At 39.4% G+C, this 22,215-nt stretch overlaps 3 protein-coding genes across 5 annotated transcripts; 2 read left to right on the top strand and 1 right to left on the bottom strand.

Moving 5' to 3' along the window:
* Positions 1-73: 73 nt before the first annotated feature.
* Positions 74-4,094, top strand: LOC137933872 (FRIGIDA-like protein 4a). The gene is made up of 3 exons (XM_068777948.1): positions 74-1,071; positions 2,927-3,102; positions 3,363-4,094. The coding sequence occupies exons 1-3, from the start codon at positions 201-203 to the stop codon at positions 3,840-3,842; spliced, it is 1,527 nt and encodes a 508-aa protein (XP_068634049.1). The 5' UTR covers positions 74-200; the 3' UTR covers positions 3,843-4,094.
* A 656-nt stretch (positions 4,095-4,750) lies between these two features.
* LOC137933873 (transcription repressor OFP12) lies at positions 4,751-5,894 on the bottom strand. The gene has a single exon (XM_068777949.1). It carries the CDS (start codon positions 5,696-5,698, stop codon positions 5,078-5,080), a length of 621 nt encoding a protein of 206 aa, XP_068634050.1. The 5' UTR covers positions 5,699-5,894; the 3' UTR covers positions 4,751-5,077.
* A 2,485-nt stretch (positions 5,895-8,379) lies between these two features.
* On the top strand, positions 8,380-21,035 carry LOC137967151 (uncharacterized). 3 transcript variants are annotated; one of them, XM_068813608.1, is made up of 10 exons: positions 8,380-11,500; positions 12,469-12,577; positions 12,652-12,740; positions 13,617-13,855; positions 15,621-15,707; positions 17,220-17,319; positions 17,994-18,210; positions 18,528-19,584; positions 19,681-20,419; positions 20,776-21,035. In XM_068813608.1, the coding sequence occupies exons 1-8, from the start codon at positions 8,882-8,884 to the stop codon at positions 19,283-19,285; spliced, it is 4,218 nt and encodes a 1,405-aa protein (XP_068669709.1). In that variant the 5' UTR covers positions 8,380-8,881; the 3' UTR covers positions 19,286-19,584; positions 19,681-20,419; positions 20,776-21,035. The 3 variants fall into 3 exon arrangements, with proteins under 3 accessions (XP_068669709.1, XP_068669708.1, XP_068669710.1); XM_068813607.1 differs by having other exon boundaries at positions 18,528-20,419; XM_068813609.1 differs by having other exon boundaries at positions 18,549-20,419.
* Positions 21,036-22,215: the final 1,180 nt, after the last annotated feature.

Consider the following 22,215-nt stretch of genomic DNA (forward strand, 5'->3'; position numbering starts at 1 on the left):
AGATACGTGGCGTCTGCCTATTTGTGTACATCTTCCTTCGCGCTTTTTCTCGCTCAACCTTTCCTCTTTCGCTCTTCTTCTCCTCCGTTCTCTCTCTCTCTCTCTCTCTCTCTCTTTCGTTCTCCTTCCTCGGCCCTGCTTAGGGTTTCTCTGCTTCTTTTCTTCTCTGATTCAACTTCACTGCGAGGGAATTAGGGGAGATGGGGTCGGTCGCGGTAGCCGTGGACCCCGTGCAGGCGAGCTTCGAGGACATGGAGAAGCAGACGGTGCTTATGACCAGCTGCACTCTCCTCTGGAAGGAACTCTCCGACCACTTCTCCTCCTTGGAGCAGAATATCCTCCAGAAGACCGAGACGCTGAAACGGAAGCTCGCGAGCCTCGATCAGGACACCAAGGACGGTCTCGAAGTGCTCCATAAGCGCGAGACTTCAATCGACGGCCACGTCGATGTCGCCATTTCTAGAGTGGAGGAGCGCAAGGAGGCCGCCCTTTTTGAGATGAAGAAGACGGAAGGTGTGGAGTCCGCGGATGCCGTCGTAAAATTGCGAGCATTTTGCACCAGGATGGATTCGGACGGGTTCTGGAGGTTTGTGACGGGGAAGAAGAAGGAGTTGGATTTGATCCGCTCAGAGATTCCGGATGCACTGGGGGACTGTGTTGATCCGGCTAAATTCGTGCTCGAGGCGATTTCGGAGGTTTTTCCGGTGGATAAGCGGGTGGAGAAAAGCGACCGTGGGAACGATTTTGGCTGGGCTTGTGTTTTGGTTCTGGAAGCACTGGTGCCGGTTCTGGCTTACCCGGTTCTCGGTGAATCTCGGCTCCTGGTTACTCCGAAGATCAAGGAGCAGGCAAGGGAGGTTGTGGCTGTCTGGAAAACGAATTTGGTTGAGCGCGGCGGCCTGGAGAATGTGAAGGCTCTTGACGGACATATATTTTTGCAGCATGTGGTAGTGTTTGGAATCGTTGAGAAGGATGACGCCGAAATGTACAGGAAGTTGGTTGTGGCCTCTGCATGGCGGAAGCAGATGCCAAAGCTTGCAATTTCTCTTGGACTGAAGGATAAAATGGCAGGTTAACCTCACTATATCCTATAGTGTCAACTAAAATTTTCATTTTTCTATAGCTTCTTAGCGGAATTCCGGAATTACCTGATAGTACAAATTTTGGGTGTTTGAACGAGTCTTGAATGGGTGTCTTACTGTATAAATAGGAAGTCTGTTGAAAGTTTTGTTCCCTGGAATACATAGCATCCGAGTGTTGGTGGATTTTGGTAAAAAAAAAAATTAGAAAAGATGTGGTTTGGTAGAGGTTTTGAAGATTACTTTCTTACTTCAGTCAAACCCAGGATTTGTTCTTCTTCGGACATGAAATTGCAAAGTCCGTGCTGCACAACATAATGTATTGTGGGAGGAAACTAGATTGATCTCTTGATCAAGCCAATATTGGCCTCAGAATTTGGGCTGAAATGTTGTCAGAACAAGTGGGATGATCTTCTTAATAAAAGGTAAAAAGTTAAATAGTAATCAAACAGCATCATTCATTGGTTCTCTTAAGGGTTCTTCATTTGTACAACTACAACTCTGCGATATTTTTAAAAGGAATTTCACTGGAAGCATCTTTTAACCAAATGAGAGTTTGTAGTGTTATTTTTCTAGTGAAAAGAGATGTTGGGTTCAAATCTCCCTAGGGGCTATGGGTGCAGTGTGGGTGTAGTCGACATTAAGGGGGCGGGGGGGGGGGGGGAGCCACTGGATAGTGGGGTTTTCGGATGAAGCGATTTCCCACATTTTGAATTTCTGAAGATTTTCATGCCTTCTTTTGCCTATAATGTGACAATATTGAACATTTGAAGTCGAGGAGGCTGTTTCATCAATAAGAAAGGTGCATGATATTACTGCCCGATCACTTGAGCCTTGCTCAGAAGACCTCATACTAGAATTCTCCATATAACCAATGAATTAAAGGATTAGGCCTCGATAGGGCTTATCTTTTTTTTTTTTTTAATTTATTGTCAAAATAAGTTTTTTACCTAATTTCCATTTAGACTACAGTGTAAGCTGAGAACCTGTGACCTGTTGGAGTTGTAGTTTTATAGATTCTATTTTTCTGTTTAGATGACAAATTATTTGAATTTACATTTACTAAGTTTTTGAGATTGTTGGGCTCTGTAATGAAATAGTAAAGAGTAAGTCTGATAAAAATTATGATAGTTATCACTGTATCTCCTGATTTCCTTATATTTATGGATGAACCTACTTTCACTCCTTTATCTACTTGTTACGGTTGACATTGAGAGGACCTCAATTCTGTTCAAGGACATGGTTCCAAACTACAGTAGAAAAAAGATGTTCCTCAGGATCTCATTGAATCATAATAGTCTTGGCAAGTTTTGATCAGGGAGTTCATTTGCTTTCTGCAAAATTTGCCTGATATTGAAGGAATCAAGTTGCAGAATGTGTTCTTCAAAAAGGAAGAATCTGCTAATGCTTCCATTTTGCTTCCTGGATTCTATTGTTACTCGAATGAAAAAAATAATTCTTGTGTTACAAATCACTTCTCATTCTTCAAACGAGTTGATAACTTTTTTTTTTTTTTTACCTTCATCACACTATTTGGACAGTGTGAAATTTCTAAGAGTAGAGGCTAATTCCTGACACTCCCAAGTGTTTAGTTTATTTGCATTTAGACATGGTTTTTAGCCTCATCATTCTGTTATTTTTCTATAGGTCCATTTTTCTTACTCTCTGTGTCCATTGCAATTAAAAATGAAGCTCACATGATTAAACACAAAGTGTTATTATGCCGGCATTATATAACACACACTATAGCAAGTATTTACTTGTGCAAGAGAAGAATTTTTCTATTTTCATTCCTTTTATATTCTTGTATGATTTTCAGGTCACTTACTATGTTTTATTGTGTGTAGATATTATTGAAGAATTAATCGGCAAGGGCCAGCAGGTGGATGCTGTGCATTTTACTTACGAGGCTAGACTAGTGGATAAGTTCCCCCCTGTGCCGCTTCTGAAAGCTTTTCTGAAGGACTCCAAGAAGGTTGCTACTTCTATCTTGGAGGATCGTAACAACACTGGCCGAGCTGTGGTAAGTCTGACCTTGTTGCTTGTTCTTGTTTCCGCTTTCTTAAGTATATTAGTGGTGTGTTTTATGTGTTAAGTACTATGAATGACAGTTGCAGATGCTTCTCAGGCCAAAATATGTAGAGTAGTCTTTGTAAAATAGATTGAGGATTTGAATTCGTTTCTATTGACGCTGTGCTAGTTGCGGTTTACTGTGAACTCTAGCCAAGTTTAGTTCTAATTTCTGATATGGGGTTTGGTTCACCATTTTGGTCTGTTTTGCAGCACTTGGCAGGTCGCAAAGAACAGTCAGCCATAAGGGCGGTCATCAAATGCATTGAAGAGTACAAGCTTGAAAATGAGTTCTCTCCAGAGGGCCTCCGGAAACGCCTTGAACAGCTTGAAAAGGTCAAGACAGAGAAGAAAAAACCAGCTGTGACTCCAGCCAACAAGCGTACCCGGGTTAGCAGTGGTGGACCAATGCCACCCGCCAAGGCAGGCCGCATGAACAATGCTTATGTTTCTTCCTTCCCAACACCAGGCCCTACATATGTTCGTTCACCTTCCAGCCACACCCAGTACCCGCCGGAGGTCTCTCCTTACTCCTACGACAGACCAGCTGGCCTCTATAGCAGCAGGAGCCCTCCATCCATGAGGGATGCCTATGGATCATACCCTGCCGCAACAGTCGGTTACCCTGCCTACGGTGGCTGTGGCTATGGCAATGGTATGGGTCCAGCATATCAGCCGGCGTACTACCGATGATTGACATTTTCACAGGAGATGAAGACGGTAACACTGATGCTGATGAAGATGATGATGACTCAAATCTCTGATATCTTAGATGGTTTGTTGTTTATAATCAGATAGTTTAATCCCTAACTACCGATGGTAGCAATGTGAGTGTGTGATATGACTATTAGTTGGGACTGGCCTTCTGTATTTCTGATCTTAATGATGCTTCATGTAGAAATCATGTCTAGTCTAATCATAATCGGCCTGCATTTCTTCATTCTACATTCTCTACGAGAAACAAAAGCTTGCTTTTCAATTGGGCGGGCGGAAGAAGGAAAAAACGGAAGCTGAAAAAACAGACTCGGAGACGAACAGGTTCCAGTAACAGGAAGCTCAATCATTTGCAGTGGTTAACTGGAGGGAGAGCAGTTCTTCTTCGGGTATGGTCCGAATCGCTGCAGACCCCGAGCTTGCAATCGTGCGGGATCGACATTCCGGTCTCCAGCGCCTTCACCAGAATCGTTTCGTCTGGTTCCACTTCCATCTCCGTCCGCTCTCCTTCGTGCTCTATCGTCACCTTATACGCCCGGGTCAGACTCGTTCCCTCCGCCGGTTGAGGGCGGAGGGAGGAGTGACAAGTCGGAGGGAGCAGAGAGACGTGTGGTGGCGTTTGGAGACGCTGCCTCGAAATGCTCGACTGAGGCCGGATAAGGTATTTAAACCAAGAAACCCGGTCCATCCATTCAGCTGGATTTTAATCTATCTCGAGTTTTTACCTATATGTGACTCAGATAAAGGACCCAACCAGCGTAACCCGGTTCAGTTGGTTGGTTCATAATGGATTTCTTACTCCATCAATCCCCAGCGTACAATGGAATGCTTAATTGAAAGATCTGAACCGTTCAAAAGGAAATTCGAATCCCCAGCGTACAATGGAATGCTCAATTGAAAGATCTGAACCGTTCAAAAGGAAATTCGATTACCAGAGTACAGTCTTGAGAAATTACAATAATGCCCTCGGAAGATTCAAAATTTTCATTGAAAACAAAGACGCCATCCCAAGGAGCAGAAGAGAAAAATCATTTATCATTTTACCCACTTTGATCGGATCCGGGCAGGGAATCGGATGTGTGATCGGGATCCTCCGACGGGACCAACGACTGCGCGTACCGAAACTGAGACCCGAATAATAATGCACATGGTAGAGATCTCCCGACAAGGCCAATTGCACCGCATCAGTCGTCACCAACCAAAACGCCTACGGCTCAACCACCTCTCCGCCGGCGACGTCCGTCACGAGCGTCCTCCGCCACCGTCAAACTAGCGAGAAGATCGGCAAATGCCCCGAGGATGAACTTGTGGGTCTGTTTCCGATTGAGGGAGAGATAACAGAGAAGCAGCTCCTGTAGGTCGTCCCAGTCCTGCCTCACGTCGAGGCCCCGGGAAACAATCATTTCTTCCATCGAACGCCGGAAGTCCATGAACGGGTCGGGCGAGATCTTGGGGACAGCGACAGAGGCGGGGGGATGCGGCGGGGGCTGATCATCTATGATGGAGTTGGAGTGACCCGGGTAAGAAAAGAAGAAGCGGCGGGAGGCGTAGGCGGAGGCGAGGTCCGGTTCGGGGTCATCGGAGTCCGGGGAAGACGTGGCTCCAGAGGAGGGAGTGAAGGTTTTGGAGAAGGCGCCGTTCTCCGACGAGTCGGAGGCGGGATCGTAGAGAGAATTGTAGTTTTTCACGAGGGCGGAGGGGGAAGATGATGAATGAGGAGAGGTAGAAAAGGGTATGGCTTTGGTGGGGAGAAGAGATGGATGGGGAGATTTCGACGGCGAGCGTCTGAGCTGTGAGAAGCAGAGATGGAGATTGTCGCGGAATTTCCTCGTCATGATCTCTTCTCTTTTTGTGTTCTCCCTCTCAAAGTCTTCGTGCTCTTCTCTCCCTCTCCTTCTGCTCTCGAGCGCTGAAATGCCTTCTTCTGCCTCTGGTTTCTGCTCTGAGTGTCGGGGATGGAGATTTTCTTCTCAAATCTTCGGAGCCAGAGAAATTCTTCTTCAGAGAGCTGGAAAAGACATCGGCAGATCAAGGTTGATATTCCTGAAGACTACAGGAATTAGTATTCCACCAGCTTAAATGTAAGTTATTAGCTTTACACCAACTTTGAAATATCATGTGCCTATTTTTGTGTTAACCGAGTTGAACCGGACGCAGTCACTCAACCGGGTCAAAAAAATATAAAACCCATAAATAAGAGAAAATCGGTTGACTCAGCCAATTTAAGTGATTTAGCAGGTTAACCAATTGAGTAGATAGGCTTTTCATCCTCTTAAAATTTATGGCTTATTTAACTGTCGATTAAGAGATCTAAAAATTAGTATTACGTTTGACAAGAGAAATGGTGGACTACCAAAGAGAGGTGGCTACAGAGATTTGAGTTCATCCAGATTTCTTATTGAGCAGCTTGCGGTAGCCGGCGGTGGGTAGTCTGTCCTCTTCACCGCCGTATTAAATGACAACGACAGAAGACGGTAACGTTTCAGTAAAGAGTCCGGACTTGGGGCTGACTTCGTAAACACTAACAGCGAAAAGCTCGTAGCATTTCGGTAACCCGCGTTACCTTTGTGAATTCGTAGTCAGCTCTAATATTTTTAAAGATATATATAACTTTTTTTAAATTACATATTTTTTAAAAGCTAAAATAATAAATATAAAATATAATATATATATATATATATTATAAAAATTTAAAAAAAAAAAAACGATTAAATAATAAATATTTACTTCCTTAGCCACCCATAAGTGGCCCGCGGGCTACAGGAGCTAATAAGTAGATTTCATGACGAAAAGCAGGAATTAAAAGTCGTCGCCTATCTGGCCTTTCATATTGGTCTATAATTTTAAGAGTCACATGAAATTGTTGACCCATTTCTAGATGTTCCTTTTTCACACTACATTGCACATAAATGTAAAGTAACGCATTGAAGGGTTCATAATGAATTTATAACCCCATTTCATATTCGTCTATAATTTTAAGGATATTTTGAGTTTATAATATTTATTTTTTAAATTGATTAGATCTAAGCTATTAGCCTAATTTGTATTATTTTTCTTATTGATATTATTTTATTTTCTCATTGTCCAAGTTTATCGATGTTATAAAATCTAATTCGATCGTAAGGTAACGAATTCAATTATAGAATTTAAGTCGACTAGGTTTTGCCATTTGTCGATTAGTGATGGTGTCATAATAATATTATATGTAAAAATAAAAATAATTTATCTTGGAGAGTTTCTTCCTCGACCTGTTTCTTGTCCTACTGGGGGAGAATGACCCTATTCTTTGGGTCATGTTGGAATATATGATGTAATTAGGGTGACACTCATGTAATTAGTTTACTTTTTCTGTTTCTTCTTCACTCTTACTAGGGTGAAGGGTATATTTATAATATTGGTAATTTTGATATCTATAAATATACCTTATGGGGGGAGGGTTTGGATCAGGTCCATAACCTCCCGTTTTCTCCCAATGGTGTCTCTCTTATTTTTCTCCATGACCTAAATCATGGAGTCTTGAAAATCAACATGGTATCAGAGCAAGTTAGTCCATTGTTCGAGTCTCGCTCTCGCCGAGTTTGTCCCGATTTTTTTGGTGAATTTGTCCACGGGTTTTCCCCGTGCGGGGGAATGTTGAAATATTTGTTTGTATCAACCGGGTCAATCCTTGTATAAGATCCGTGCGGATGCTTTCTTAACAGGTTTGAGCCTTTTAGCGCACTGGTTTCAATAGGACATCTACCATTAGAAATTGGGAGAGAGACAAGGCTCCCCCTCCCCTACTATTTGTGTATGAAGGGTAAGGATCCTTCACCCTCCCCATTGTCCGACACGCTATCTCCCTTGTCATTCGAAGGAAAGAGAGAGAAAGAAAGCTCAGTATCGAAACCTCTTTGTTGTATTTACTGGGAACTTGTCAATATTACATCTAATGTTTTGGTATAGTCTATTTTTTTGTATTTATGATTCCTCTAACCACCTAATAACTACTTATGATCCCTTTGTCATAAACATTTATCTAACAATCAATTTATTTTATTATACTTGTACATTAGTTAAATGCAACACTATTAAAGCATTTAATATATAGATTATTGATTGGGACTCATGAGAGTGAGTTAGGCACCAAAAAACCTGGGTTGGATCAAGACCCACTTAGACTCGAGGTATGCTCGAGTCAAACAGGGTACTCTGACCCGACCCAATTCGAAAAACCCAGGTTTTAGTTTTCTTTGTCGAGCAGTGTTGGGCTTTACTCGACAAAATCTTGACCTTAACTGAGCTAATTAATTAATATTTTAAAATTTATATTACACATATAAATAAAAAAAGAGAACTTATTTTTTAAAAAAATTAAGAATATTTAAAGGATAGTTTAATAAGTATATTCTAAATTTAAGGTATTTTTAATAAATTAAAATTGTAATAGAAGCTGTTTTTTATGTCACATTTTTATATTAAAAGCGTTGTCAGAGTATCACGATAATTTCGGAGAGTAAGTAGCAGAAGTGGTAGTGGGAACATCCTTCGTTTCATAAAATCCGACCCGAGTCCCTCTCGCTCGCCTGCCAGTTCTTGCCTCGCTCATTTTTTCTCCCGCCGTCGGGAAAAACACAAACTCCCTCCATCAGATCGATCCGCCGGTTAATCCGCGTGGTCGGAATCGGAATTCGGTCGTGATTCGCCGTACTGACGTCTGTTGCGGTCATCCGGACGCTTCGGTTCGTTGTCTTCAGGACGTGAATGTGTTCGTCTCCTTTACTGCACCTACCTGTTTTTGTTTTTTGTTTTTGTTTTTGTTTTTGCTTTTCTTTACGCCGACGGTTGTTCTTGGAGGTGCTTCATTGGATGCGGTTTCAGATCTGAGGATCGGAATCGCGAGCGATGCGGGGTAATCTAGGGTTTTTGGTTAGTTGGTCAGGGCATTTTCTCGGTGTCGTGCGGTTTTGGCATTGGATTTGTGGTGGTCGTCGTTGAGACCCCCCTGGAGACGCTGTTTTTGAGGTTGTTTTTGGGAGATGAAGGAAGGCAGGAGTCCGGGGAGTTTCTCGGGCCGTTTTGGAGGCGAAGGGAGCTGTTCGTCTGGGAATTTGAAGGTTTATGAGTCCAAAAAGGAGAAGAAGAGGCCGCGGTCTATCGTGAGTGACTCGGACGTGGATTCAGACTCGGACGTTGACCTGCTTTCTCGGCGGGTTGTTGACCGTAGCAGGTTATCCATCAGCTTGAAAAAGAACAGGGAGGATAATAATGAAGAGATTGGCATTCAAAGGAAGGTATCAAGTTCAGGCTCTCCAACAATCAAGGAATCAGGAGTTGGCAAGAAAGAAATTCTCGAAAACTCTGTTATATCCACATCAGCTGATAAGCGGAAAATGAAAGTTCTGAAGTTTCAGGAAGAAGGTGATAGTATTTCGGATGTAATTAAACGCTACAAATATTCTAAATATGATATAAACAGAACCACAAGTGTCAGAATTGATAGGGAAAAGGACAGGACAGTTATGAATAAGTTTAGTAAGTCTGATGAAGTCAATAAGAAAAAGACAAGAACTGAAACTAAGAAACTGGAAGAAAATGAAGAGACTGCTGGAACTAGGGGGCTTGGTCCAAAATTTGCTGTTTCAACTACAAAGAGTAGGAAAGATGAAACCAAATATGTTAGAAGCAGCTTTCAACGGAGATCTCTTTACAATTCACTTGCAAATGACAGTTCAGTTGCTGAAGGAAGTCAGCAACCTGATTGTTTTAGTGGTAGAACTTCTAAGCACGAAGATGATGATAATATTGAGCTTGTTGGTGAACCAGGAAAAAAGTTTGTGGGTAGCAGTGAGAGAAGTATCAGGGTGCAGGGAAAAAGTGGTGTTTTGAAGCTGTTGCCAAGAAATAGGGCAGTTGGTGGTCTTCAAAACACTTGCCAAACAGAAATGGAAGAAAATGGAAAGAAATCTCTATCTACTGGTAAGTGTCAGAAGGAAGAGCAGCACGAGGGAAAAAAGATAAATGCTGCAATGCTTCCCTCTGGTAAAATCCCAAGGAATCACATCAATAAATGTTTGTGGAATGGCAGAACTAAAGGTCAGCTTTTGGAATCTGAGAATGCTGATGATTCCTCAGACATGGAGTCAGGGGGCACAGACTCTGGTAGTTTTGAGACAGATTTCAGGTGTAAAAGAAAAAGTAGTCCACTACTGGTTAGGTCTCTGCTAAATAAGAGCAAGGAAGAGCCAAAGAATGGCCTTGAGAAAGCAAAGCTGAAAAAGCTGAATGTCAGGGAGAAGAAAGTAAAAGAGAGACTAGGTTCAAAGTTGAAGAATCATAAATTTTTTTTTCCCTCAAATGGAAAACGCAAAATCCATGATCTGGAAAAGGAGGAAGATGTTACATCCCCAGAGACAGAGGCTCAAAGCATAGATTTGGGTGGTTTTGAGAGAGAAATAAAAAGTAAAGGAGAAGGCAGATCAGCATTGATTAGGAAAGCAAATTCAGATAGTAGTAAAACAAAGATGAATGATAAAGAATGCTGTTCAGCACTGCTGGGTTTGCTGAAGAAGGAAAGGGGTTCACAGAAGGGTAGGCAGAGTGAAAAGCAATTTCTGCGAGATTATATTAAGAATATGCTTCTGAATGTTGGTTGGACGATTGACATGAGGCCCAGGAGGGGCAGAGCTTATAGTGATCACGTGTACATATCTCCCATGGGAACAGAATATTGGTCGATTACCAAGGCCTACCATGCTCTTGAAAAGCAATTCTACTGTAAAGGTAATGCAGATGACACAAGCACTTCATTTTCTGCAATCCCTGGAGAGGTTCTCAATATGCTGACTAGGAAGACTGTAAAAAAGAAGATCCACGAAGAAAAGGAAACGACGAAGAAGCTCAGAATTGAAAAAGCAAGGAAGGATGTGAAGCAGGGTGTCAAATTAAAGATTCGTAAAAAATGGAAAGTGGGTTCAAGTGTTCTGCCAGCGGTTAAGCATCAAAAGGTTAAGATTAGAGCAAAAAGTGCTATTGAAATATCAGAAGAAGCTGGTAAGCCAACAAGTACAATTGTGAAGGGAACTCCGAAACGAGCTGGGTCACATAACCCATCATTAACATCTGACAGTAATTTGCTTCAAGGAAGAAAAAATAAAAAACAAAGAGGATATGCTTTGTTGGTTAGGACCTCAAATAAAGGGATGGACCCAGACAATAATGGTTCTTCTCAGTATCCTGGCAAGCTGACGGTTCTTTCATGGCTTATAGATTCTGGAACAGTTCCAGAAAATGGGAAGGTTCAGTATATGAACAAGAGGCGTACTCGAGCAGTGTTGGATGGCTGGGTTACAAGAGAAGGGATCCATTGCAGTTGTTGTAGTAAAATTCTTACAGTGTCAAAATTTGAAATTCATGCTGGAAGCAAGCTTCGTCAGCCCTTCCAAAACATATTTGTCGAGACGGGAGTTTCTCTCTTGCAGTGTCAATTGGAAGCCTGGGACTTACAAGAGGTAGCAGAGCAGAAGGCCATCCATTTTGTGGAAACTGATGGTGATGATCCATATGATGATACATGTGCCGTTTGTGGGGATGGCGGAGACTTGATATGTTGTGATAGCTGTCCTTCGACTTTCCACCAAAACTGCTTAAATATAAAGGTGAGCTTCAAGTTCCCTTTGAAATTTACCCCATTATCTGTTGGTTTTGTGCTCCTTTAGCTTGCCTTTGTATTGTTTCGGTTTCTGAAATAAAATCACGCTTCATTCAAAAAATTGATCAGAACATTCTATTGGATAATGGAAACTTCTTATGCGAGTCATGTTAGTTGCTGTGATAAATGGAAGAGATTTTTCAGCTCTATTAATTTCTATTATTATTGGATCTTGAGATCCGGTAAGGAGGATGATAACTAGAAGTGTGTCATGTCATTTGATTTTGACTAACTTGAATATTTGTTACCTTGATAAGTGGAAATGCAAAATAATGAATAGATGGATGTCTCTTGTCAAATTAAAAACTGCTTTTTTTTCTCTCTTTTTCTCTGTTTCACACGCACACACAAACACAGAGGTGGCTTATGTGTATTAGGGTTTAGGGTTTAGGGGAGCTCCTGTCAGGAGTTACCTGTGAGATTTTTTAATGGTTCATACCTTGAAAACCACATTTCAAATGCGTTTAATAATCTTTTAGACCTATTAGGGTGAAGAAAATTTGAATGTTATTTGATGTAATCTAAATGCAATTAAAGAAGTGAATTAGCTATACATTTCGAATTGTACTCTCTTTACCTTTGATTACTACAAAAGCTTTTCTTATTTTTTTGAATGTTTCACATGCAGAAGATCATGTGGATTAATTGTCTTCATATAAATGTTTGCACACAAATACATGTTAGATACACACTTGTATATGAACAATGCATCAGTTAGATGGACAAGAACATTTTTACATGTTTCTTTTGAAAGGTGTTCACAGATAGTCAGGGTATTTTTAATAATGGTTTAAGCAGTGTCTTCAGTAATGAATTTGTGTTGTGAAAAATAGTAACATTCTATTTCACACACATACATTCTTGGGAAAAGTTTGACTCATTAGTACAAGAAACTTTCTTCCCCCTCTATTGCAGATGCTTCCTCCAGGTGAATGGCATTGTCCAAATTGTATATGCAGTTTTTGCGAGTTAGCTGATGTCACAGATTCTCCAATGAGCTCATGTAGTCAGTGTGAGAGAAAATGTATGTAATTTTTATCTCTCATCTGTAAGTTATGAGAATTGAAAGCAGCCAACAACTTTTTCTGATTCTTGTAGATCACCAAGTATGTGTGCCTGAAGTTGATGCCACAGCTGCTGATACTAATAATCTCAGCACGTCTTTTTGTGGGAGGAGTTGTAAAAAGGTCTATTTCTCTTCAACTCTCTCTCTCTCTCTCTCTCTCTCTCTCTCTCTCTGGAATAAAATCCTCGTCTGATATATGTTATCCAAAAAAATGTTTAAATGTTTATGGTTTATGATGGTTGGATTACGTGCCAGAGTTTTCATCAACATTCTGCAGGATCTAATTGTTGCACATCATGATGTCGATGTTGCGAAAGCATTTTAGTGTCATGGTTTTTGCTGTAATTCATTCTATTTTTAACTTTTTTCTGCATCAATAAAATGCTTGTAGCTTCTGAGAACAAGTCCGTACAAAAACCAGAATTCCCATTGTTGTATGAGGCTTGAGGAAAATCTCTCCCTCCTTATCAATATGGCACTAGTTTTATATGCACAAAAGAATGTGTATAGTCATTGGTATAATGTTATCAAGAACACCTGCATTTAAAACCAAAGACTCTCTAATGTGGATATGAAATATGTATTGGTTCCGATAGTACCTACAAAATAAATTGTCTTGTCAGTGGCTGCCCTGGTACGAATTCAACTATTGCTGATACACTATAATCTTCAATCTATAGCTCAGTGTTCTAAAGTTTCAGTTAGCTTATGTACTTTGTGGATCTCAGAGCAAGTGTCAAATGTAGTAAGATTAAACTCATTGCCTCCTTTCAGCTGCCACTTTTACTGAAAAATCTAGTGAACTGCCAAAACCTGAATTACTAAAGATATTTTATGTTTTTGAGATTCTGAATAAAGACCGTCTCTGTTATTCCTCTCAATTTGTATTATTTGTTATTAACTTCTTCTGATTTAACTTATTTACTTTCTTCTTATGAGTATTTTTCTGTTTCTGAATTTGAAGAATGACCTAAACAAAAATCTTTTCATGTTATAGCTCTTTGAGCGATTGCAACGGCTTCTTGGAGTTAAAAATGAGCTTGAAGGTGGATTTTCATGGACTCTCATTCAGAGACTTGATGAAAAATCTGAGAGATTTCCCCGTGGACTCGCTCTAAGAGCTGAGTTGAATTCCAAGCTTGCTGTTGCACTAGCAGTTATGGATGAGTGTTTCTTGCCTATAGTTGACCGGAGGAGTGGTATCAATCTGATTCATAATGTTATTTACAATTGTGGGTAAGAAAACTTTTAACCTCAGTTCACATTAGGCATACTTTTGGCACATTTGATTTATGAAGGGTAGCAGGCCCAACTAGTGGGATGGTCCCACAATGGATTAATCATGTTTCTAAACTTTCATTAATTAGAGCTTTTACAGTGTTCCTTCAGATGAAGTGCAATAAGTATAACCAAATAAATTGGTGTCTACATTTCCAGCCACTGTGATTTTTGGGAAGATTTGTCTATAGAGTGGTTCTTGGATTACCTATGTTTCTGGCTACCGTTAATGTCATATGGGGCTTTACTGTGATCAAATGAATGTCTTTCTACATTTCCAAACTGTGTGACTTGAGGAAGATGGTACACAATGGGAGCCTCTGATGTGGTGGGTTCTCAGTATTACCTGTCCTTTCCCCACCTAGGATTTTCCTCCAAAATTTCATAGATTGATTATGTCTTGTATTCCATTTGATTTTGTGTGGGTTCCAATGAAAATTGCTCCAGAGATGGCAAGATTTCTGATGGAATACTGATGAGGCCTGCTTCCTGTAGTTGACTGTAGTGCTTTAAATGCAATATTATATATGTGATTAATCTCTTCCTTTACAAAATGGTTAAAGTCTAGTTACAACTAGAAATAAACTTTTTTATCTGCGTTCTTGGACTCTCTACTCATGCTTATTCAATTGAAAGTATTGCTCCAACTAAAAAAAGTTCTTTGTGATTCTGAAATCAATATTTTATTCAATTGTTCTTTGAAAAGTGTTTTTATATTTTATTCAATTTTTACTTAGGATACAAATCACTAAAATGTATGTTCCTCCTCAAAATGTGACATTGAGAGGTAAAGGATTTTATTCTTCTAAGAAAAAGTTTTTGGTAAGAATATTCATATTGCCGTTGTTACTTATATAGAGTACGTGAGACACACTTCCCCATGTATTGGTGATGAACCTGTCTATTCAGTGGCTTCTAAGAAATATTTAATATCCTTGACCATATCTATGCGTTTTGAGATCACCTGCATTTTGCAGTTGTTTAATATGTGGATATTAAGAGAAGCATTCTTTGGCATGTTGTTAGAGTTAGGAATAGTAAAATTTCTTTTCTTTGAGACTAAGAATTGGTTGGGATTGAACTTAGAAGATCTGAAAAATTATGCCATGAAGCAGATTGGGAGAAAGCTTTTTTTTGACTATTTTAAATCTTGACTTGACAGAAGTTTCTAGGACATATGGGCAGTTCAGGTGTAAATGTTTTCATTGATGGTCATTGGTGTCTTTTTATGAATGAGAAACTAATGCGGGCCAAAACTTGAGGATCATTCAGTGGCTTTTAACTATGTTATTTTGTAGTTGATACACTCAAAGCAAAGATTTATAGTGTGCACGAATTTAAACTTTTAGCAGTGTCAAGTATTATGACTTCCGCTGATTTGATGATGTGTGATGTGTTCAAAATATTTAGAGAATTTTGAGAGCTACCAACTATGGTATCTATGTTACTCTTGCCTAGTTTCTTTTTAATTGAAACTAAGGGTGATTGGTTACATTTGAATGATTATATAACCATTTGTTTATTAATGTGGGGGTTGGGTACCCCCTCCTCTCTCTTTCTTACTCTGCATCATTTCAGTCAATAAGAAACTTAGAACCATTCTAAAAAAAACTTTTGTCTGTATGCATGCTTGAGCTTCTTCTCTACACTGAAACTTTTAACTTTTTTGAAATTTTTGAGTTTTATGTAGTGAATGATAACTTGTTCACTCGTTTTTATGCAGATCAAATTTCAACAGGCTGAACTTTAGTGGATTCTATACTATTATTTTGGAGAAGGGTGATGAATTTATCTCTGCAGCATCCATCAGGTATATCTGTTCAATTTACATTACTGGTTTGCATGTTGATATTTCTCATTTTTTATATTTCCAATGTGTGCCTGATATCAAACTAACATGAAACTTGAAAGACTGAAATCAATACTATGGTGGTGGACAAGCTTGGATCTTGGAGTTTACTTCCTTAAGAGACTGTTTTACCAACATGGACTTCTTTTACATTTGAGAATTGATTCTTTGACTCAACAACCACAGGGTAGTTTTAGTGTTAGGTCTTGAATTCAAGTTGTGTCTTTATGGAGAATACCTGTGGAGTCCTGGTGATCCTTCCTTTTTTTATGTTGTCAATTTCTCTGTGTTCAGGAAATAAAAAAATTTTGTGGGTGGGTCAGGCAGTTGGGTGTCTGCAAGTGTCCAATTGGTATTCAAACAAAAAAGAAAAAAAAAAAAAAGAAGAAGAAAATGAGCATTTTGTTTTTTGACTCTATTAAAGAACTATTCTTTGACCTTGTATTCTGCTCATTTGAGCTCTTTCTTAATAAAATTCAGCATCATTTCAAAAAAAATATAGAACTTTTTTATTACCCAAGCCTTTGATGAAACCAAATTCTAGGTTCAGAAATTTGAATTGAGAGCAGTTCCCGAAGTTCCAGGAACTACCCAAATCTCTCTTTTAAGTGAGACCTTCAATTCAAGTCTCACCAGGTCTTCAGGAACTGAGCACAAAACCAGATGCTCCTACAGGATTGCCTTCTTCCTTATAATACCAAAGCAGCTTTCAGCAGTATTTAGGACCATTTTATTTTGACTCTATTAAAAATTCAAGACATTCCATAGAGAAAGAGAACTACCCAAGCCTCTCATGAAACCAAATTCTAGGTTCAGAAATTTGAATTGAGAGCAGTTCCCGAAGTTCCAGGAACCACTTAAATCTCTCTTTTAAGTGAGACCTTCAATTCAAGTCTCACCAAGTCTTCAGGAACTGAGCACAAAACCAGAGGCTCCTATAGGATTGACTTCTTCCTTATAATACCAAAGCAGCTTTCAGCCATATTTAGGACCATTTTATGCCTGTGTGCTATTTTAAATGTTTCTTTTGAAGGCAATCCTGTAGGAGCCTCTGGTTTTGTGCTCAGTTCCTGAAGACCTGGTGAGACTTGAATTGAAGGTCTCACTTAAAAGAGAGATTTGGGTAGTTCCTGGAACTTTGGGAACTGCTCTCAATTCAAATTTCTGAACCTAGAATTTGGTTTCATGAGAGGCTTGGGTAGTTCTCTTTCTCTATGGAATGTCTTGAATTTTTAAGTCTCATCAAAATTCTAAAAAATCTTCTCTCATTTACCTGGCTCAGTTCAACCTGTAGTGGGCAATTCTCTCCCTTGCAAGTCAGTTCTTGGTGTTTCTTGATTCTTATGAGTTCTTTTCTGGTGGCCTTGTAACCATTTTTCTTTTCAGAATGTTCCTGTTGTCTTAAAAAAAAAGAAAGAAAGTAATAATGGATTTGGATTCCCTTCTTGATATGTTCAAATTTGTGTGGAATAGGATCCGTGGAACTAGGCTTGCAGAGATGCCTTTCATTGGAACCCGCAATATGTATAGGCGTCAAGGAATGTGCAGACGACTTCTGAATGCAATCGAGTTGGTCAGTTATGGGTCTTATTTGGACTCTTCTGTTGCCTTTGCTTGTGCCTAGATGATTCTTATTTTTGGAAAGTTTTCTTTTGTAGTATATCTATAATTTTGCTGCGAGTTGCATTTGTTTGTCTTCACTTATGCTACAATAACAAAAAAGATAAAATGCAAAGAAAAAAAAAACTTACTTTCTTTTTCTGTCAGTGTTCAACAGTTTGGGGGGAGGGGGGACAGCAATGATGGTTTTCAGTGTGAAGTTGTGTACAAGTTTCACCCAAAGTTGGATCTTTTGCTAATCAACCAACAATTAGAAAAGAAAATGTGTTGTGCTGCCAACATGTTTTTTAGCAAGAAGAAACAGATTCCTTTGGAAGAACTCCTAAGGGAGCAAAGAGACGAACAGTTATAAAAGAAAATAATACGAAATTAGTGGGGAGTGTGCTGAATAGTTTACTTTGAAAAGTGTTCTCTGTGTTGCTGTTAGTTTCAGAGCCCTTGATTTAGTACTATGTCTGATCGACCAAGGAAAAAAAAAGTAAAAAGAATACTGCTTACCTTACTTTCTGAAAACTGACATCATTGTTTTGTTTTTTTAATTTTTTATTATATGCAAGAAAACTGGCCACTTTTATTCTATGTCAGTTCTTTTCTTGTGTTATTGAACTGTTATGCTAAATTCTTCAGGTATTGTGTTCCCTTAACCTTGAGATACTTGTCATCCCTGCCATTGCTGAACTCATGCACACATGGACCAAAGTATTTTGCTTTGGGCCCCTTCAGGATGTGCACAAGCAAGAAATGAGGTCCTCAAACATGCTAGTGTTCCCTGGTACTGATATGCTGGAGAAATTGCTTTTGAAGCAGGATGCTTCGAAAGGTGGTGATATGATTGATGATGCAGGTATATGTCTATATTTAACTATGAGTAGTTTTATTAAAGGCACACAATTAGAGGTGGCAATCTTTAGGTAGTTTTGTCTTTAAAAAAATGTTAGGTAGGGTTAACTCATATATATGTTTGGTTAGGAAAACCATGCCAGAGGTTTGGGGTTCTGCTACCCAAAACTCAGATACATGTCATGCTGCTTATTAAAAATGGTTTGAGATGGGCCAGGTGCGTACTAAACCTGGTACTAGGGGTGACCTGAGGATTGCCACCCCAACTACTGATTAAAGCCATCAATCACCACTATCAGAAACATAGTAACCTCTAATTAGTCATGTGCTTTTTTATTTTAGTTATGAAGACCAATGAAATCAGAAGTTGTGATGTTTCAATTGCGGTGCCAAACCTGTCCCCTGAATCTTCTTCTGTGGGCCCCAATGTCCACGTGTGGAGAGAGGTGGAAAACATTGATGCTGCTATTGGAACAAGTTTAGGTGTGTCTGATGGGACCACATATGGTACATGTTCTATGGTGGACAATCCTTCTGATACTGCTCATGGATCTAATTTTCAAATTGATGATGCTGGTGTGATAGAGGTCGAGGCGTCTTGTGTCACCCCTGAGGTTATTATCCAATCTTCAGATGCAGCATCTGAGTTGGCCTGTCAAGCTTCAGGTGAGGGTATTGTATGTCAGTCTGTGGAGCTCACTTCTGAGTATCATATCCAAGCTACTGGTAACAATAAGAAAGATTGGGATGGTCTCAAATCTCCTGGGATCTCTTCTACTGGAGCCTTTATTGTTTCTTCTGACAAAGCTCATAGGATCACGCAAGTCACTGATAAAGTTTCTAGGTGTTCTGATATTGAGCTGAGCCAGTCCTATGAAGCTTCTCCAGTGAGGAAAAACAAACAAACTTCTGGAGAGGACATTTTTATTGCCCATGACTTGGCTGGCACGAATGATGGAAACACAGCTCTTGAATCTTGTTCCCCTGATGCTAAGCTAATCTGTAGAATTTCTGAGGATAAGAATTCAGATGTTTCTCCTGGAGCTAGTGTTCTGTCTCACAATGTGCATGTAGTGTAACTTGGAGCTACAGCTGTCAAAACTTAAAGCTGATGCTGCTGAAATCATTGTCTGATCTCTTAATAGCAATGCTGAATGTGAATCTGAAGATGTATGTGGAACTTCTACATACCAGAATGCGTCAAGTATCTCACTCCCTCTGATGCCTATTTCTAGGAGTGCTCTATTGATTTGTGTGGGTTCTATAGGACATGACTCTGAGTAGGTTCTAAAGTCTCAGTCTACTGGTGCAACTTTTTCTTCCAGCACTGTTCCTTATAGGAAACTTGAGGCTGAGAAATTGCATTTGTATTCCCCTGGTAAGCAACTTTTTCACTCTTGCCCATCTTTGCCAGTTGTGCCAAATCTTCAGTTTTTGGATGAAGGTGTTTTACATGCTTGATGCTGTGAAGTAGAAGTTGATACACTTGAACCAAATCGCCATGAGCATGTTGGGGCAGCTGTCTTTCATATTTCTGGGATGTGATGAAGTCAGTGGATACATCTTCTGAGGCAGGTCTTCAAGTACCTTGTGTTATTTTTTGTACTTTGAATTGCTGGACCATTCTTCAGCTCTTCATTGGATGTTCTCTTTCATGTTTTTTGTTGGCAAAGAAATCTTATGAAGCATCTTCAGTGTTCCTAGTCTCCATACTTACGAGTGATTGTGATTTCTCTCTCACTGAACCAGATCTCTATGCATTCTGTTTAATGAAGGTCTTACAGAAAACATGTTGGATGATCACCTAACATCTAGTAGCTTAATCTGAGTTGGATGTTCAAGTCACAGATTTGGTGCTGGATCATGAAATGCTGGGGTAGGCTTATTGGCCTCTGTTATGGTTCTTTTTACTCGTGATGCAGACACATGAATGACAACTCACATGGTAGAAGTGGGGTTGGAGTTGGAAGATTGGAATGGTAGTCTGTTGCTTGGGTATTGATGTCCACTGGATGCTGAGAGAAGCCAAAAATATGACGTTTGTATATAAAGTTTTTCTGCTTAAAGTCATAAAAACTGATCTGGTGGCCTTCAAGACCAAATATTTCTGATTTATGTCAGATGTTTCCCAGATCTTCTGCAACATGTGCTTTATAAACTTGGTGGATGGCAGCATTTCAATCATATGAAACCCAACTGAGCTCAACATTCGTGTAAGCATACTTCTTGTTACTGGTTCATTCTTCAATTGTCATTTTTATCTTTTGTCTTCCACCTTTTTACTTTTTGAATTACCTGTTTTGGCTTGTAATTTTTGTTATCAACCTCTAATTTGGTATCTTGGATTCTGAGGTGGGTTAGGGATGTGGATTTTCCCCCCCTCTTGACTTACATAATTACCCTATTATAGATCAGAGTCTTATGAAAGTTGAAATATCCAGTAATTTGGATGGGTCTATGCTTCTCTGGGTTTTACCTGTCACTTGATTATTAATGCAAAGAAATTCAATATTCCAAACAAATAATGGGATGAAGGCTCCTGACTCCAAATCTTTTTTCAAATCTGCAGAATGAAGAATTTATCAATTCCACATGCACTGCCTTTCCAGTACTTGCAAGAAGTTACAATGACTCCTTGGGAGTTGCTTTACAAAAAAGGATTGCTTGGAAGTTTTGAAAACTTTGACAAATCCCTACAGTTTGGTGTATTGCAGCATTGTTCAATGGCCATATCTGGTCTCTCTTGACCTGTGGTTTTGCAACTGAGCCTTATCATACCTGTTGATGTAATTGATCTCAAGAAAAATAAAAACTCATTTTGATTTTACATTTTCTGGTGGAAATGATGGATCTGTGAAATGCCCTCCTGATATGGTTTTATGAACAGTTTCAGTGTAACGATGATAATTGTTCAGTATGGTTATCTAACTGTGCTATACAAGTTACTGAATCTTGTTTGTCGCAATTATTCTGGTGGTGAAACAATACAACAATTTCTCCAGGTAAATATAATCTCTCTGTTAATCTTCTATTTTGCATGAATATTTTTTTATTGAGTGGATTTTTTATATGACTTTGACCAGGCAGTGAGACTTGATGGCTTGACTTGAATGCAGCTTTTTCCTGAAGTTCCAATTTCGTAGCTATTGTTAATTGTGTATAAAGTTTTGGCCCACTTTTATGAAAAATGCCAATCACTTTTTCAGTTTATTTGACTGCTTCGGGGAGATGAGAAAGGGGCAGGATGAGAACTGTTCATCTTTTCTTTCTTTTAAAAAGAAAAAAATCAATGTATAGCGTGTAGAATTTGTGTGAGATTAATGAGAAAACTCTAATTTTGATGCTCTCAGACAATTTTTTGTTGTTGTTGTGAGCATTATTTTATTGAATATCTGGGTTTTTACTTTATTCTTCACTAATGGCCTGGTGGCTATATTTTTAGTTTGCTGCACATTTGCAAGGAATTGGATGCGAATCTTCGATTATCAAGAGCTGCTTCCTACCTGGATATTGGATTAGGTTAGGCATTTCAGCATTGCGTCCAGTATTGAACAAGAACGCATTCTGTTTTTTTTTTTTTTTTTTTTTAGACAGATGCTGACACCACAATGTATAGCAAAAAATTATGCCTTGGTTTGTCATGAAAAAGTTTGTAATGGTTTCAACATAAGGTTAATAATTTCAGTCAAGAAGACAAGATCACTGATTTCCTTTTATCCTCTTTTTTATATTGTTTATTAAATGCCTGCAGATTTGTAGTTTGTGAAGAAATCCCTGCACGTAATTGCACGACTTTTGGATGCTTTTAATTTTTTTTTAGAAAGTGAAGAAATTTTATAAACACAAAAAGGTAACGGCCAATTTACTGCTGATGTTTCCCATGTTCATATCTGGACTCTGATGAGACGAGAGACTGGAGAATGGAGCAACGCCATCTTTTGTTGAATTCTGCTTCTTCTGCAGATCTGTTATTACGGTTCTGTGTTCATTTTTCCCGGGATTTCCAACA

Source organism: Aristolochia californica, unplaced genomic scaffold (genome assembly GCF_029961685.1).
Source record: "Aristolochia californica isolate CCGP_79_NKW_82.1479 unplaced genomic scaffold, dmAriCali1.0.hap1 SCAF_6, whole genome shotgun sequence".
Classification (NCBI taxonomy): domain Eukaryota; kingdom Viridiplantae; phylum Streptophyta; class Magnoliopsida; order Piperales; family Aristolochiaceae; genus Aristolochia; species Aristolochia californica.